Genomic DNA, 18027 nt, shown 5'->3' with positions numbered 1-18027 from the left:
AGGGACCTAAAACTGCAAAGCAGAATGCTCACAGCACAGCTCAGAAAATTTCCTTGTGACAAAACATATGCACAACGCTGAGCAAAGTCTTCCTCACTCCTGAGCTCCTCTCTTCCTCCTACCCCCAAATAGAGTCTGCTATTCTAGGTCAACATACTTTAAATATAGGTGCATTATGAATCAGCTAGAATTATATAATGATCAAGCAGGAAGGACCTTTCAAAGTATTATGTAATGGAGCAATGACTCTGAAGCCACTTACTAACTGTGTGACCTTGGGCCAGTTCCTTCACCTTTCTGTGTCTCAGTATCTTCATCTGGAAAATGGGAATAATAAAGGCAACTGCTCCTTAAAATTGCCATGGAGATTAAATGAGTTAATCCATGTAAAATGTTTAGAATAATGCCTGGAACATTATTGAGTCTTTTACTATTTTTATAATTTTTAACTGGTAAATCTCATCATTTTTACAGAGGAAGATGCTAAGCTCAGAATGGAAAAGCGACTCTGAAGCTGGCAGGGACAGAGCTGGTATCAGCGGACTCCTCAACTAGAGCTCTACTGTAGAGCATTCATTTACAACTGAGCATATGTAATATTCCTTGACCAACTTTTAGGGCATGAAAGATACAAATAACAAACATACAATGCTTAGCTCAGCATCTCACACAGTACAGGTGCTTGTGAAATGTCTGATCCATTTCCTCTTTATTCCAGGTTTAATCTAATAGTTGAAGAGAGGACTTGACACTAACTCCCAGAAAGTCCAATGTTCTGATGCTTAAAAAGTGGGATGGTTTAGGGCTGTTGAAGAAGAAAATACACATAAGCTCTCACTTTCTCTCGCTCTTCTTTTTTTTTTTTTTTTTTTTTTTTTCCATTTTCCTTTTAAGGAGCACAGGGTACCTGAATATAATACCTAGCATACTAGGAAAAGGGACTGCTTCTATTTCTGTAGTTTAGCACTATACTCATGCAAACAATTTAGATGTTATTCTCAGGGCTTGATGATGCTTCCAACTTCCAGTAATTGATACCTACCAGTTTATCTCAAGAGGCAAGAGAAACTCACAAAATACAGTATTTAGCAAAATACAATAAATGCAATCAAAGTAAGCTTTTAAACAATCTCATCATCATCTCTCTCTCTTTCACACACTCCAACCACTCCACAGTGTTCAAACCAGCATAAGAGGCCCTGCAGGGGCCTGTGGAGCTTCCTACAGACTCCTGCAGCCTTGCTGGAACCCTAGCCTCACTCTAAACTCTGCAGCCATGTGGGTCTTCTTTCCTTTCCTCACTTGCCTATCTCTGTGCTGCTTTGGGGCCTTCATACAGACATTCCCTGTAGCTAAAAATTCTTCACAACCTCCAGTTGCAGCTCTGCCTTGGTCTTGCTAACTAGCTTCTATTTATCCTTCAGGCTCTGCTTATACTTTTTCTTCAGAGAAGCCTTCCCCAATGACACAGACTAGCTTTTCTCCTTCACCTTCCCCCAAATCACACACGCTTGGAACATGCTTCTAAGTACTTATTCAACGAATGTCTCTCTCCCTATAAGCTCAAGGAAGGCAAGGATTGTGTCTCTTACTCAGTGTTGCTTGCCCTGTAGTTAACACAGTGCCCAGGACACCACAGGTGCTGAATGAAATTAACAATGTCCTCCAAGTAGTCAAAGGATCAGCGAATAAACTGATTTCTTAACTGGTCCACTCAACTTTGACAAAAGGTTTCCATATCAAGCTGTGGGCATGACAAAATTCCACAAGCAGGTATGATTTAGAGAAAAATTCAGAATGAACAAAAACTGGAGTTCAGATTATATGTATTTTAAAATTACTACATGCAAAACCTTAAGACAAAATATTACTTTTAAAAACAAGCTTCATGGGGTGCCTGTGTGGCTCAGGTCATGATCCCAGGGGCCTGGAATAAAGCCCTGTGTCGCACCCCATGCCAGGCTTCCTGCTCAGTACTAGCCGGCTTCTCTCTCTCCTGCTCCCTTTGCTTGTGCGCTCTCTCTATCAAATGAATGAACAGAATCTTAAAAACAACAACAACAGTCACACTATGCTCTTTTGGGAGACTAACTCACATAGGAGGGTGGAAGAAACAAGAATGCATTTGTTCCTCCTAGGCTATACTGCTCCTTTCCGAAGTAAATTGATGTCCTGATGAAAGACAATGTGCTGAAACATAACTGTAAAAGGAAAAGTACCCAGCGGTGTGATGGGGTTCTATGAACAGTGTGACCACAATGAGGAGGCACCTGATTCAAGGGAACAAGCAGCATGATATAAGGACAGTTCCCTTTGGCAATGGCTCCAGCCCCCTTTTTTTAGGGCTTCCACCCTGGCACACTCGCAGAATTTGCTTGGGGCAGGAAAAAAAAAAAAAGACTTTTCCAACAGGACAGATGGTACAAGCATCACATGATAAAGATTCCAAAAGATCCTTCTAGAGGAATTTCAATTTATTGAAAGATACATAACAACAGTTGGGGGGTAGTGGTAAAAGTGGCATTTCACAACAGGAAGCAGGTACTGTACCCAGAGATTAACCTTTCCAGATAAATGAGGAGAGGAAGAAAGGTGAAGCAAAAAAAAAAAAAAAAAAGGGGGGGGGTGGAGAGGAGGTAGAAGAAAAGAAAGATGAGTATTCAGGATGAAAGAAAAAAAGTTAAAAAGCAAGTGTGATGGAAAGGAGTGAAAGACCAGGAACTAAAATTACTTTAGGACATAAGAGCCATACATCTCAGGAATTGGAGATACCTCAAAGGAAAATTACCTGATCAAGCATGTTCCCTTTATCTTACAAGAGTGTTAACCAGCATTGGACATTCACCAAAGTCCAGCCACAAGTTATCCACATCTAGTTTAATCATCTGACATCAAAGAAAGTCCTCAAAAGCAAAGGCAAGATTTTCTAACACTTCTCCTCACTCAGCCTCTACTAATGATTATTAGAAAAATAAACAGGACTCACTCCTAACCATAGTTTGCATAAGAAAGAGATTCTGGGTACACCCAACAGGTGCACTTTTGGCTGTGCTACGTAACCTCATCAAAGTCATTATGCCAACTGATCCTCCCAGACACATCAGTCCTTAAACCACCCTAGAGCATCAGCACACTACAACGTTTAAAAAACTGTTCTATCAAAGAAAGAGTGGGACAATATATTTCTCCCACCATAAGAGATACTGGAAATACCTTTGGTTTCAAATACAGTGCTATTAAAATTAATAAGTGTCCAGCTCATTTTCCACAACAAAGTTTAGTTCCCAAAAGGTGAGTAACACAAGTTTCCAGCAAGCAGAAGACTTTTATTAAACATCGGTTGCACAAATGAAAAGAAAAAAAAATGCTAGTTCTGAATCATATTCACAGTTGGAGAATAGTTATGACCTTCCAAGATACGAAATAAAGTACTTCCACACATGGGAAAGCCATTCTGCTCAGCATTTTAAGCCATTCTGCTCAGCAGTGCAACAAAACAGTTGCTACTGTTTCATTTTGTGGTAATTTGTGAGTCTGTAAAACAAAAAGAATGCTCAATGAGAAAAGCAAAAACCGTGTACATACTTTGGAGCGTTCAAACTGTTGAGATGGCACTATTGATACCTTGGTCCGCCCAGCTGATTCCGAAGGTGACAGAAGGAAAGTGTTTGCACTGGGAACTTTGTTTGAAAAAAGGACCTTTTACCTCCGGAATTCCAGCTCACCTTCGGCATTCATTTGAAACCTTCCAACCTATCTGTTGGCCGGGCGAGACCAGCTCCTTGGCCAGAATTCGACAGACTCCCAGAACACCCCACTGCGGAAGGCAGCGGCCCCCTCCCGCTGACACCGAGGGCATCCTGCCTTTCAAGTCACCCCAAAGCTCAGTATTTCATAGCTTCTCCTGAAGCGAAAGGACAGCCAAGGCCCTCATCGAGCCCCAACAGAGGTCTGTGTCCGAACAGCATGGGTGACACGGTCCTGTGAGAATACCTTTGGGTAAATACTCCCGGCCCACGCAGGCCTCTCTGGTTTCAGGAGGGACCATGACCCCGACCCCCAGGACTCGCGTCCCGACGCCGCCCTCCGGCCGCTCAAACAAAGGACCCGGCGTCTGGCGCGCCCCCCACTCACCGCTTAGATAGTTGGTCCACTTGTACAGCACCCCTTCCATGGCGCCCGAGGCCCCTTGGTCCCCGCCGCGCCAGGGCCGTTTCCCCTCGCCCGCCGGCACCTCACTGCCCCAAGCCCCAGGAGGCGAGGAGCACCGGCAGCAGGGCCATCGCCCAGCGCTGCCGAGCCGCCGACTCCCGGCGCCCGGGCCCGGTGCGGGGACGACCGGCCAGTCTCACATCCTCGGCCCGGGGGCGGGGTCACTGCGGCTGCCTCCGCACGGGAGGAAGCGGCTGGCAAGGGGGCCCGCGCGGTGGAGCCGGCGCACTGTCCACGAGGAGGCCAAGGCACCCTGTGGGCCCGAGTGGTGGCTGCAGCCTCCAAGTTGCCGCTAGCGAGACAGTGGGTCGCAGGCGGTGCAACCGCAAGCTACCTGAGTCCCCGACCCGCCGGGCCCGGGGTCCACTTGCGCATGCCCAGGGCGCCGTCCGCGCGCACGTTCCTAAAATCCACTCCCGGGTTTGGCAGCAACCGCGGCGGCGGCGGCGGCGGCGGCAGGGCTGACGTAGAGGGAGGGGCTGGCATGGAAATCGAGTCCTGGGAGGCGGGATTGCGAGTAAGCGAAGGGTCTGAGGGAAGGATCAGTATGGCATACAATCATGTTAATGGTACCGTAGATTGAGAAGAACCCACCACTCGGTGTTTGGGGGTCAGTGTGACCCCTTGGGGTGCCTCCTGCGTTCTACTTCCCAGGGTCCAATTCTTATTTCAAGGGTAATTAATCCCACGAAATCGACCTAGCCAGCAAGAGCCTACAGAGTTGCTGGGAATTTCACAATAAGATACTGTGAGGCTAGTAAACATGTTGTCTAAACCCTAAGGCCTCGCTGCTGGAAGTGTGATCCATGGACAGCGGCACTGGCGGCACGTACGAGTTTGTCAAAACCGCAGGATCTCACCCCCAGCCCAGGACTCCTGAGTCGAAATCTGCATTTTAACAAGATTCTCCGAGGGATTCCTAAGCATATTAAAGTGTGAGAAAGTACTGTGCAAAGGATATTTGGCCAGGGAAAATGTTAACAACAGATTAAGTGGAAAGAGCAGAGTACGAAACAAAGTGTACAATCTGGTCCCAATTATTTTAGGTTTATGTCAGGGAAGCATGCACCAAAAATGTTAAGGTGATTATTTGTAGATGGTGGCGCTTTAGACGATCTTTTTTTCTCTCTCTTATTCTTTAGCATAAGATTGCCAGATTTAGCATGTAAAATACAGAACGATGGATTCGTTATTTTCTGAAATTCATATTTAATTCGACTCCTGTATTTTAACCGGAAAAGCTACTTTCGTGTTTTCCAGTCTCTTCCAAATCGACCATAAAGAACATGTTTTGCTTTTGAAATTAGGCTAAAAAGGTAAAGCTAGTAATTTTAAGCTAAGATAAGCCCATGTACCTCATCACCGTGATGACTGTTTCTTTTTTAAAGTGGAGGTCTGCGCCTCCTTATCCACGATAGAAGCTATCATTGACCCTCCACACTACGGTTACCACCTTGTGATAAATATTAGCAGCCATAACATTATGCGGCGTTATAGAACGCATCGGATCGGATTTGAGAGCGGAGCTCAACTGCTTTGAGGCTGAACAACTTTAAACGGGACCTTAACCTCTCCCAACCCAGATATACTTATCATTTAACTGGGATTAAAGAACCTGCTTTACCCGCAGTGCTGTGAGGTGTACGCACGGGAACGCAACGCGCTCTGCGAACCCTACAGAACTATTAAAGTCTTTATCGTCTATACCGTAAATTAAATAATCGCATTAGCAGGAGGGTGGAATCCTGGGGGCGGCCTCTCAGCATCTGCTAGAGTAAACGAGTGTTTCCGGAAACCGCTAACCTTTCCCCAGGCCCAGTACTCTTCCCAGGAAGCTGAGCCCGCATATTTTACAGATGTAAATCGGCCGGAGGCGTTTCCGGTTAGCCCCGCGCGTCTTTTGGTCCCCAGAAGTCCGACGTTGTGAAATTCTTTAATCCGCCGAACTCTAGGACCACTCCCTGCGGTTCGCTGCCAGACCCGCCGACAGCTCTGCCCAGCTGTAATTGTTGCAGCATCATTGGTTTGAGGGTCTCCAGCGGACAGCACCGTAAGCCAATGGGAAGTCGTCTTTCTCCGGCGGCCGAGTATGTAAGCCAGTCAGACCCGGGTTTGGAGTTTAACTCTTTAGAGGTGGGTTCGCCCTGCGTGGGAAAGTTATAGTGAACGTGCCACGTCTGCTAGGATCGGGGAATCATGAACGTGCCAGAGGCCGTTGTCCTTAAGCCTTCAGCTATATTCCTAGCTCTATGAAGTCGGGGGTCCTTTCTCTGTTTTTGTGGGAACTTCTTTCCAGCTCCAGCAACATGAGGCTTTTCTTGTGGAACGCGGTGTTGACGCTGTTGGTCACTTCTTTGAGCGGGGCTCTGATCCCTGAACCAGAAGTAAAAATTGAGGTGCTCCAGAAACCTTTCATCTGCCATCGCAAGACCAAAGGGGGGGATTTGATGTTGGTCCACTATGAAGGTTACTTAGAAAAGGATGGCTCCTTATTTCACTCCACGTAAGTAATTGTACCCTGAAGGCGAAGTAGTGAAGAACCCACCCACCTATGCCAGACCTCGGGCAGCAAAGGTAGCCTGTACCAGGTTTCACTTCTCTTAAAAGAAAAAAAAAAAAAAAAAAGGCAATATATCATTTCCTTCTTTGGGAAAGGAAATTGTTTAACCACAATCTTATATGACGGGGCCTGTGAAGTTCTTACTGGAAACGTGATAAGGATAAGGGGTTAATTTTTTATTATAAAAATTCGCGCTAGAATCTTTGAAATACTGCAGAAATATCTAGATGTGTAGTTAGGCGGTACGTAGAAAAAAAAAAAAAAGGAATTCTTGTTTTTCATACTTCATTCCCGAGGGGAAAAGGTCTCAATTCCATTTTTTATTTGGTGTAGGTGAAATTTACTTAAAACTTTTCACAGCGACTTCATGAGACGCATACACAATCATTTATTTGCTTGTTGTAGGGTATGCTAATCCTAGTCCATTGGTCTATTTAATCTTTATACTTACAGATAACATTTTGGTCAAGGCACAGAACCATGATTTGTTTCATTATTTGTTTCTTTCTAGAAATTCAAAGACTTCATTGATGGGTGTGGGTGTGGTTATGGAAGATTAATCCAATACCTACAGTGAAGGATTTTCAGGTGGTTACACTATCATTATTTCTGTTCTATAAACAAAGAAATTGCAACATGGAAGTTTTACAAGTGTACTGATTTCTAATTAAGCATTGATTCTCTTCATTCCATTCCAAAAGTGTTTATTGAGCATTTCTTTTATGTTAGGCCTTGTGCTTGATACTAGGGAGATTAAAAAATTTTTGCTTCTCCATCCTTGTCCATTCATTTATCTATCCATCTAACAAACCCTTGTTGAGTGGCCACAAGTCAGGCCTTGAGGATGCAAAGATGATTAAGAGTGGATCCTTGTCCTTCAGCAGAACATCATCTACAGAGGGGAGGAAGACAAGTCAGTAACTCATGCTATATAGAATGTTCAGAATGTTCAGATGTTCACAAGGCATAATGGAGCCTTATTTATGCTCTGAGAGGTGGACAAAAAGAAAGACTTTTCAGAGACCATAATTGAGATGGGCCTTGAAAGAGGGTGGAAGATTCCTTCCGGTGGAGAATGGGGGCAGAGAGGACGTGCCAGCTAGAGAATGGCATGAACTAAAGAAGTGCAACTTTGTGGCCCTTCGTGGATCTGATTTTTGATGACCTGCCATCATTGAGCATTCAGTCCTGGTCTGTCTTTAGAGAAGTGAATGGCACCCTTCTTTGAACTCTGTTAGCCCTTCTAAAACTTTCCAAAACAGCCATAGAATTCTCAACAGCTCTGTCTTCTTATCCACAAAGCCAGTACCACGGTGAAGGTTAAACAATATTAAGGTTTGTGTTTTAAATTTTCGATCACATCTTTATTTTTAGTTCGATGTTAACACAGCCTGATTTCTCTCAGGTCTCAGAACTTATGTGGACTTTGATGCTAGCCATAAGACATTATTTAGCAGTTTGCTACTAAAGTTATAGTATCCGATGAGGGGACTGTTGTCATGTGGCCTCAGTGTAAATGGTCAGGAACTGCTCACCCCGAGTATTGTGACCATCAAATGGTCCACCGTAAAGCACATTTGCCATTTCTAGAACGATAGCCTTGTGGTGAATAGCTTAAATCCTTTAGCTGTGAAAATAAATGTGTTCAAACTGTAGTCAGTACTGGGTGGCAGATTGTTTTCTTCCTACTTTATTCTTTTCTAGCCTTCCCAAGTGGTCTACAGTTGGCAGTTTGTTTCTTTAGTAATGGGGGGAAATTAAGGAAAAGAGGAAGTAATGGCCTTTACCTGGATTTAGTAACTAACCTTGGTGCCCATGAAACCTAGCAGCATTGTTTCTTGTTCTCACCTCTAAGATATCTTTGAGAACACTTTCCTTATTACACTGAAGGGAGCTATTTGGGGCTCAGGTCCTGCTCAGCCCACAAGCCCCCTAGCAGCTTGCCAGCTGTTTTCTTAGGCTGGCCTCTCTCCAGCTCTTGAGCCAGGATACTTTGACTATTTTGTTCTCCCTCAGTCTTTGAGGGCCCACTCCTCCAGGCTTCCCTGCAGAGCCCCACAGAAGATGCCTGCAGCCAGCGTCTAGGTGTTCAGGGTTGAAGAACAGCCTTTTCCATCTATTAGAGCCATCACCAGGCTGTACATCAGGACAGTTTGTGGGTAAGCTAGACGGTGCTGTGCTCCTGACTCTCCAGTGTCCATGTGGGTATGGACCCATGTGTCTTGGCAGTAAATTCTCCTTAGCTTCTCATCTTCCTTCCCCAACTCTCCCATTTTCCATTATTTTTCCCTCTTCTGCTCCCTTACAATTTTCCTGGGACAGCATCCCTGTGGTTAAGACCTGAACTTTGGAGTTGGATTATATACTGGCATACTTAAGTTTCTTCCTCTGTACAATGGGCGGGTGGGGGGTGGATAATGGTACTTACTTCATATGGTCATTGTTAGAGTTAAAAGAAGCAAAGCATTTAGGGTAATACCTGTACACAAAAAAATCACAAATAGTTATTAACTGTTTTATTATTATTCCCTCTGCCCTTTTCTATCTGAGTCAATTGTGTGAAATTTGTATCAAGAAATATGGGCAGTGAATTACAAAATTGACTTGGTTTTTGTGTATGTATATAACTGTTTTTGTTAATTTCCAAATTTAATCACTTATGGGTAGAAAAAAATATATACCACAGCAATAAATAAAGTTTCTAAACAGTTCTAATGTGTTTTTGTTTTTTTTTTTTCTGTTGTAGTCACAAACATAACAATGGTCAGCCCATTTGGTTTACCTTGGGCATCCTGGAGGCTCTCAAAGGTTGGGACCAGGGCTTGAAGGGAATGTGTGTAGGAGAGAAGAGAAAGCTCACCATTCCTCCTGCCCTGGGCTATGGAAAAGAAGGAAAAGGTAATAACAATTCTACCTTTTTATTATAGTATTGGAGTTCTTCTCTGGATTAGGAGACCGAAATCAAAGTAACTACTAGATGGTTCCCCCCCCCCTTAAAGTAAGTAGAGGATGTGTATTTTTTTTGGAAGTGTGATTGTGTCTTGATTATCATTTGAAATGGTCAAATTAAAGCCATTATATCTTAATAGTCAATTGAGTTAATGATAAAAAGTTCTGGAACCTTCAACTCTGTCATTAACAATTAACCACCATGTTAACCCAAATAATGTTTTTTTTTTTTTAATTGTGGCACAGTACCCATAACGTAATGTTTACTATTTTAACCATTTTTTAAGTGTACAGGTGAGTGACACTATGAACGTTCAAATGGTTGTACAAGCATTACCACGATCCACTTCCAGAACTTTTTCATCCTCTCCCGCTGAAACTCATCGACTTATTTTGACAATGCAAAAAGAAAGATTATTCAACAGACATGTTTTGATGAGTTGAACATGTAAAATGTAGGTGGTTAAGGTATTGAATGAGGGTTAGATGTGGACTGCTGGTGACTTACAACTGAAGTTTTATACAACAAAGAGGTTTGTTTGTTTGTTTGTTTTTTGGAAGTTGTTTTCACTCTTGTTTTAAAGTTGTTCTATAACCTTTTAAACATTCATTTATAAAAACTAATGGAGTGCGGGAGCACCTGGATGGCTCAGTGGATTAAGCCTCTGCCTTTGGCTCAGGTCATGATCTCAGGGTCCTGGGATTGAGCCCCGCATCGGGCTCTCTGCTCAGTGGAGAGCCTGCTTCCCTCTCTCTCTCTCTACCTGCCTCTCTGCCTGCTTGTGATCTCTCTCTCTCTGTCAAATAAATAAAATCTTAAAAAAAAAAAAAAAGAGAAAACGAATGGAGGGACATAGAATGAGTTTAATAAAACAGAAGCAAATGGGCTAGCTTATTCTAGGAGATTTTGTGCTAGCTTGTTGCCGGGCAGACGCGCATGCGCATGGTTGGTATGGGAAGCCGTACAGCTTTCCAAAGGGCTATTTACAGGAGGCCCGATGATGTTTCCTGTATAGGATATGCACATGTCCTGTATTTCCTCTCTAGTTTTTTCTTTTTTTTTTTTTTTTTTAAGATTTCTTTTTTTTCTTTTTTTTTTTTTACAAACAGATAGGCAGAGAGGTTTGGCAGAACTTCTTCTTCTTCTCCTTTTTTTTTTTTTTTTAATTTATTTATCCTCTCTAGTTTAACGTAAGGGAATAATCAGGTGTCAGGAGAAAGATTCATGAACAGCGATGTCCAGTACTACATTGTTTCTAATAGCAAAAATACCTGGAAACAACTTCAGTGGATAATGAGAAGGCTTTAGCTAAATAAAATAGGGCCCAGTTATTTAAAAATGGCATTTCAAAGATTTAAAAAAAAAATTATATCCAAGTGTGTATGATATAATGTTACATGTAAAAGTGGAAAATAAAGCTGTAGTATATGCAAGAGTAAGTATTAGGAAAAAGTATATACACATATACAGTGAATCACAAGGAAATAATAAAGAATGGTGACAATGGATGGCTGGGAATTATTTCTATTTCTGGTTCTGTCTCTTCCAAATTGCCTACAATGGGAATGTATTACATAATGAAGGAAAAATTATTTTTTAAAGGATTTATCTATTTTAAGGAGAGAGAGAGTACACATGCATGAGTGAGTAGGGGGAGGGGCAGAGGGAAAGAATCTCAGGCAGACTCCCGGCTGAGCATGGAGCCCTCCCAGGAGTTGATCTTATGCTCTCATGAGCTGAAACCAAGAATGAGACTCTTAGTGGACTGAACCACCCGATGCCCACCCCCGCCCCCCAAATAATATTGAGTAGTCATCAGATCCAGACAGGGAACCACTCTGATTCTATGGAATCAGATTCTATAGAATTACTCTTATTCTACGGACTGCACAGGATCCTTAGGTCTAAGCTTAACCATTCACGAAGTGAGAATCCTATCCCCAGTTTCCTGAGAAGTAAGTGCCATCTGTGAAGCATTGTATGTTCTAAAATGGAACTTGCTATATAAATCTTATGCACAGAATGGGATTTACTAACCAAATTCAATTCTTATTTTAATAATCTCTTTAGAGAAGAAAATCAAGTATCTAGAAAATGTTTCTCTGGGGGCACCTGGGTGGCTCAGTGGGTTAAAGCCTCTGCCTTCAGCTCAGGTCATGATCCCAGAGTCCTGGGATCGAGCCCTGCATCGGGCTCTCCGCTCAGCGGGGAGCCTGCTTTCCCCCTTTCTCTCTGCCTGCCTCTCTGCCTACTTGTGTCTGTCAAATAAATAAAATCTTTAAAAAACAAAAAAAGAAAATGTTTCTCTGATGTTCAGATGTATTCTTTTACCTTCCCGCTGTATCTTTATTGTCTCACCTTTAATGTAGAGGTAGTATTAGTCTGTTACTCTTTCTCCATACTGTCTTTAACTCAATTTTACTTTATAACAGGTAGAGATCTAAATTTGAGTCATTTCCTCCAAACTGAGAGCCGTGAAACTAACTGTGCTAATATGTTTTTAACACTAATTTTGTAGTCCTTTGGTACCATGTTTGCATGCCTCTGGAAAGACACCAGTTTTTTCAACAACCTAGTATATGTCCCTTCTCTGTCTAGATCTGGAATGGTAAGCTTGGGCACACAGTGTAAGTTTTGTTCTCTTTAATACTTAACAAGCGATCTTTCATAAAAATATGTGGGATTTGGGTGGGTGGGTGGAGGGGGACTAAGAAATATTTGTAATGTTACCCAGACCTGTATGTTAAATATAGTTATAAGGAAATAAGTTGAAAAAAATTGTTTGTATTTCCCAGAAAGTTTTTTTTTTTTTTTTAAGGTCCCTGGGACTTTAACAAAGCTCTTTTCATTTTTAAAGATTTTTATCTCCCTTCTCAGAAATTTGTTTTAATTTCTTCTCTAATGAAATTTTTTCAAAATAGGTATAATGTTCTATATCAGAGGGGGTGTTGCCTAACTTTCTGAAATTGTTGAAACTTTCTGTATTGTTTTTAAGCCTGTAGGGGAATTCTGTCTTATTATTATATACTGATAGTTCACTATTTATCGAGTATTATGCTAAATATTTTGCATGGATTTATCTTCCTTCATCCTCCCGACAGATTCTGCATTTTTCAGATGAGGAAATAGGCTTAAACCAGGGCAGGAGTAAGCTCTAATACCAGCTAGTGTGACACCAGTTCTCACTCAGCTCGATACTGCCTCCCAGTGGTCAAAATGGCAGGACTGTATATTCCAGGTCAGAACTTTTGGTGACCCCCAAATTAGTAAATCACTTGTACTATAATTAACTCTGAATTATCTAAAGCCCTTTAAATCATTTTTGCATGTAATACGTAATATATTAATTATATTTGAAACAATACCAGGCCACTGGGTATATCTATACGTATGTGTATGTTTGTGTGCACAACACAATTTGTAATTGCAAAGTCAGAAACAGACTGCTTTTGATCTACTACTTTGGATTATTCCTTCTCTATTCTATTTACTTGAGTAAAATATAATTATAAAATAATTTATGTGTGATAATGTTAGGAAGGCTCTTCATTTAATTCAATCAAGAGAATATTTTTCAGTGTCATAAGTTTTCTGTCATAAAAACTCTGAGATTGTTTAAATAAAAGTTAACCTCCCTCTCTTCTCATGTCAGGTAAAATTCCCCCAGAGAGTACACTGATATTCAACATCGATCTCCTGGAGATTCGAAATGGACCAAGATCCCATGAGTCATTCCAAGAAATGGATCTTAATGATGACTGGAAACTCTCTAAAGCTGAGGTGATCTTTCCTTCCTCATATTCCTTTCTTTCTTTGATTCTTTCTTCTCACTTTTTAAAAAATATATTTTTAATGAAAATTTATTTTTACTTGGATAAAATATTTATAAGCTTTTTAAAAATACTAATGCTTTGAATGTTGGCTTTTTTTTTTTTTTTAATAGGAAATCCTTGTTTTGGAGAGAAATATATTGAGACTTAGGAAACATCATTCATTCTTTTGCCCCCGCCCCCCGTCATCCGCACCTCACTGTATCTTGCCCTCACCCTGAGTTTTTGAAAGATTCATTTTGCTAAGACAATTCCCATTTTGGAATTGCTATATAAGAAACATAGATGTCATGAGAAATATCTCATGTTGATGGTTTCTGTTTAGAACTGTAAACTGGCTGTTAAATCTACTTGTAATTTCCTAGCAATTAACTGCAAACAACCCACATGCTGTTTTGTTCTGGTTCACACCTGGAAGAACCAGACCTTTCTCAGCCCCCTCTTAATCCTGATATCTGAGTAAGGGGAAAACAAGAAGTCTTCTAACATTTATTTGGGCTTTTGGAGCCATTTTTACACATACCTGTCTTGGTCTGGTAGCTGTGGGGAAAGAAGTGGAGGTAGATATCTGCTCTGTTTTTCTGCTTGCCCATGTTCTCCATCTTCCCTTGGCTGGCCAGAAATCAAGTCCCTTTTTATGTTTTGATCAATTTCACTCTAATGGCCAGGAAATGATTAAGTCTTAAATAAGTACAGTTGTTAGGAACTCACAGAGTCATGAGCTACAGTAACTCAATTTATAACACGTCATATTATTACCAGTCATAGGACTTTTTTCTGCCCAAGATAAATTTTAATTACCTTTCATTAAAAAAAATCTTAAATATGCTGTGAAGTATGTAAACCTGACGATTCACAGACCTGTACCCCTGGGGCTAAAAATACATTGTATGTTTATTAAAAAATTTAAAAATTTAGTAAAAAAAAAAGGTGAAAAAAATCTTAAATATACAACACATTCACATGGTCCAAAAAAAATCAATCCAGTTAAAAAAGGTGTTTAATAGGAAGTCTTTCTCCCACCCACATCCTATTCTATTATGTGATCTTTCCCCTTCTGCATGCAGTTTTATTGGGCTCTAATGTATCTTTCTAGTGTTTATGCAAATATAAACAAACATGAATACATTTTCCTATTTCCCCTTTTCTTACACAAAAAGTAGCATGATATACATAATATTTGGCATCTTGCTTTATTTGCAGTGAATCCTAGAGATATATTCTATATTAATCCATGTAGCTTTACTCATCCTTTTTTTTTTTTTTTTTTGCAACTTCATTAAATCTCCTGAATCTTAAAAGTAAATGTATGTCATATGTTTATATATTGGCCGTAAGGGGGGAAGGATTTGAAATTACTTATCTAACAGAAGGAGTCCTAGAGATCTGATGAAAAATGAAAATGCAGGTTGAACTGCATTATGGTGAATCTAGTGAGTAATTAAGAGCAGCATTATGTTTATATCCTTAAATGTCTGAACGAGAGTGGAAATTTTTAATGTAAGCACTCATAAGGCTGGATTTTGCTTTAATTTCCGAGATTGGAAGGTCATAAGGCATGATCGTAGTCAGGTCCACAACATGTACTATTAGCAAACACTTACTTAAATTAAAAATGCTGTTAGGAGAGGGGGGAGGCAGGTGGGGGATGGGTGAAATAACTGAAGGGGGTTAAAAATACACTTACCATGATGAGCACTGAGTGATGTATAGAATTATTGAATCACCCACTATATTGTACATCTGAAACTAATGTAATACTGTATGTTATGCTGGATTTTTTGTAAATAATAAAAAAAATTTTTAAATCTAAAAAATAACTTTAAAAAATGTCATCCTTTAATCTTATTTTAGTAGAAATATCTGTAATTCTGACCCTAGTTAGAAAATGAGATCTGGATAATTCAATGGAGTGAAAGACCACAGCCTTTCAAATGCTTGGCTTTATTTAGACTCCAATTAAGAATAGATAATATGCTTTCACCGGGTGTTTTTCAGATAATATAAGCCTTATCTTTGCCTCTGAGCAATATTCTGTGTCTCTACTGTAACAGTATAGCAACAGTTTTTAACGGGAGAAAATTCCTTATAGTTCTTTTACTGTCATTAGAAATATATGGTAGCTGTTTAGTCATTGTTATATATAATCAAATGAACTACCAGTCCACTCTGTGATATTAACTGGCTTGATGTGGGTATCTTATGAATTAGAATTATTAATGAGACCCGTTATTTTGTAGGTGAAAGTGTATTTAAAGAAGGAGTTTGAAAAGCATGGTGCCGTGGTGAATGAAAGTCATCATGATGTTTTGGTGGAGGATATTTTTGATAAAGAAGATGAAGACAAAGATGGATTTATATCTGCCAGAGAATTTACATATAAACATGATGAGTTATAGAGATACATGTGCCCATTTTATATGGCATGCATCCTTAAAGACAGGACAACCATTTAAAAAAAAAAAGTATTACTTTTATATAATGTGCTGTTCTTGTTCTGTTTTTTATTTTTATATATTTTTCTGACTATTATTCGAAGAAGCCCTTAAGATTCCTAAGTGCCCATTTATTTCTGGTGAGTTATTGGGAAGAAAAAATTAATTTGTCTTTAATAGAAAACTTCTGGACCATTTTCCACTTTCACACATGAAGCCTTCTGTTTTACTTGTTTACTTGTAATTTTAAAATAGTGCAGCTGGGAGCATGTCCAACATAAGACCGGGTTGTAGCACGAATTAGCTCCCCCTATCTACTTCCCTCTATTTTCTCCAAGTCAGACACTAACATTTGAAAAGCCATGTGCAATATCCAGGGCTTACTATTTTCATGTTATAATGAAACAGTGTGTCTGTGACTGCCTTTGAGTCTGCTTAAGCAAAGAGGAAATGGTTGTTGAGCTGGCCTTGTTAGTAGTTACTGCTCTACTGAGGAGATGTGCAATGCTGAAGTGAGTAACAAAGTTAATGACTTATAAATATGTATACATTGAAACCTTCTACCCAGGACTTAGCTGTATAAGGTTTCATTCCTAGAGACTAATAATAACCTATAATGGTTGATAGGACAAATTATTTATGTCTGGTTCTTTGTATTAATGTGTCAAAATTTTGTAACTGGGGATGAGTGTGTTTAGTTAGTGTTTAGTTTTTAAGTCTAGCCAATGACCTTTCCTGATTTATTAATGAATAAAATCTGTAACTAGTGTATTATACTACAATAACATTATATCATGAGGGAAATTTATTTCCCTCATGATATTTCCCATTTCTGCTTATCAAAATATGACACACTCCCACAGCAGCTACTAATCTGTCCTGGGTCAAAAAATGGATGATTTTCTAATTTTACCTGAAATTAGCTTTTATTCTTATTACTTTGAAAAAGCCTCCAAATCTTCATTTACTAAGAATAGTTCTTTATTATTTATAAAGTGATCTCAAGTGTATTGTCTTTGATTTTAGTTGTTCTGAAGCCTATGAACAAAGCTGGTGGATCTTATGTACCTATTTAATAGATGAGGAAGTTATTCTTTGAGGAGATCGATTGTTTTGCCTGAGGTCAACAGCTAACTAGTGCAACAAGATTGCAGTCCTCAAGTTCAGTATCTTATATTGCCCTCCTTTGACTTCACTGGGCCTCATTTTCTCTTCAGTTTGTACTCCCAACAGTCAGTGCTGTTTTTTGTCTTTGGGTCCTTATCCTTTGAAGATGGTTTACTGGCTGTTTGGGGTGCTTTTGAATTCTCCCTCTAATCTAGAACTGGCTCTGGTTTCATTGTTGGGGTTAGCACTGAATTGCCTCAAAAACCCTGTACTGTGAGAGGGTCGAGATATGTGTCTTAGTTCTTTCATTCTTGTTTACCTCTAGTTTTTTTGTTTGTTTGTTTGTTTGTTTTAGAGAATTATAATTATTATATCATATACAGGCTATTTTCACTAGTTGTATATTGCATTTTCCTCACTAAAACATAAAGGTCTTGGGAAGAGCATATATAACACCTTTTTCTGATGAAATCAGCTGTATGTAGAAAACTCTTAAATTGTCACTGCTGTTTTTCTCCCACCTGGAGGAGTTAGGAACCACAGTACTGAAAGCCTTATGCTGTGTTCATTGGAAAGGAACGAGCTTGTCATGGGGTGCTACCTTATATAGACATTATTGATTGAGCAGGAAAAGTAAAAATAATTTTGATTATTTGGGCAGCATATTTCTTTATCTCATGTGAATTTACATTTATTCCCATCTAAATATGTAGTCACAAGTATGAAATGAAAACATACAAATAAGTTATGATGCTTTTAAGTATCTGCCTTTGGTTTAGCTGCAACTTTGTGTCTTTCCATTCACCGGAATAATCAGACATGAACGGCAACCTCACTTGTAATATAATTTGACTCATTAATATTGCTAGATGTGTCCTATTTAAATTTATATGACTATGTTATATTTTCAAAATAAACTTTATTTGGAGAATA

The 18027-nt window shown here is 40.0% G+C and overlaps 2 protein-coding genes across 2 annotated transcripts in view; one reads left to right on the top strand and one right to left on the bottom strand.

Annotated features, from left to right (window-relative positions):
• The window catches only part of LOC111147361 (pleckstrin homology domain containing A8), a 55335-nt gene extending 50873 nt beyond the window's left edge, over positions 1-4462 (bottom strand). Inside the window, exon 1 of the mRNA XM_022503361.1 lies at positions 4135-4462. Coding sequence (XP_022359069.1) covers positions 4135-4174 — 40 coding nt within the window. The 5' untranslated portion in view covers positions 4175-4462. The remainder of the gene's footprint in view (positions 1-4134) is intronic.
• A 1881-nt stretch (positions 4463-6343) lies between these two features.
• Positions 6344-17437, top strand: LOC111147273 (FK506 binding protein 14). Its single transcript, XM_022503217.1, has 4 exons — positions 6344-6715; positions 9519-9670; positions 13375-13502; positions 15793-17437. Exons 1-4 carry the CDS (start codon positions 6462-6464, stop codon positions 15949-15951), a joined length of 693 nt encoding a protein of 230 aa, XP_022358925.1. The 5' UTR covers positions 6344-6461; the 3' UTR covers positions 15952-17437.
• The last annotated feature ends 590 nt before the right edge of the window (positions 17438-18027 follow it).

Source organism: Enhydra lutris, unplaced genomic scaffold (assembly GCF_002288905.1).
Source record: "Enhydra lutris kenyoni isolate GAN:26980312 unplaced genomic scaffold, ASM228890v2 scaffoldscaffold16, whole genome shotgun sequence".
Lineage (NCBI taxonomy): Eukaryota > Metazoa > Chordata > Mammalia > Carnivora > Mustelidae > Enhydra > Enhydra lutris.
This window is presented reverse-complemented; position numbering and strand designations above follow the sequence as displayed.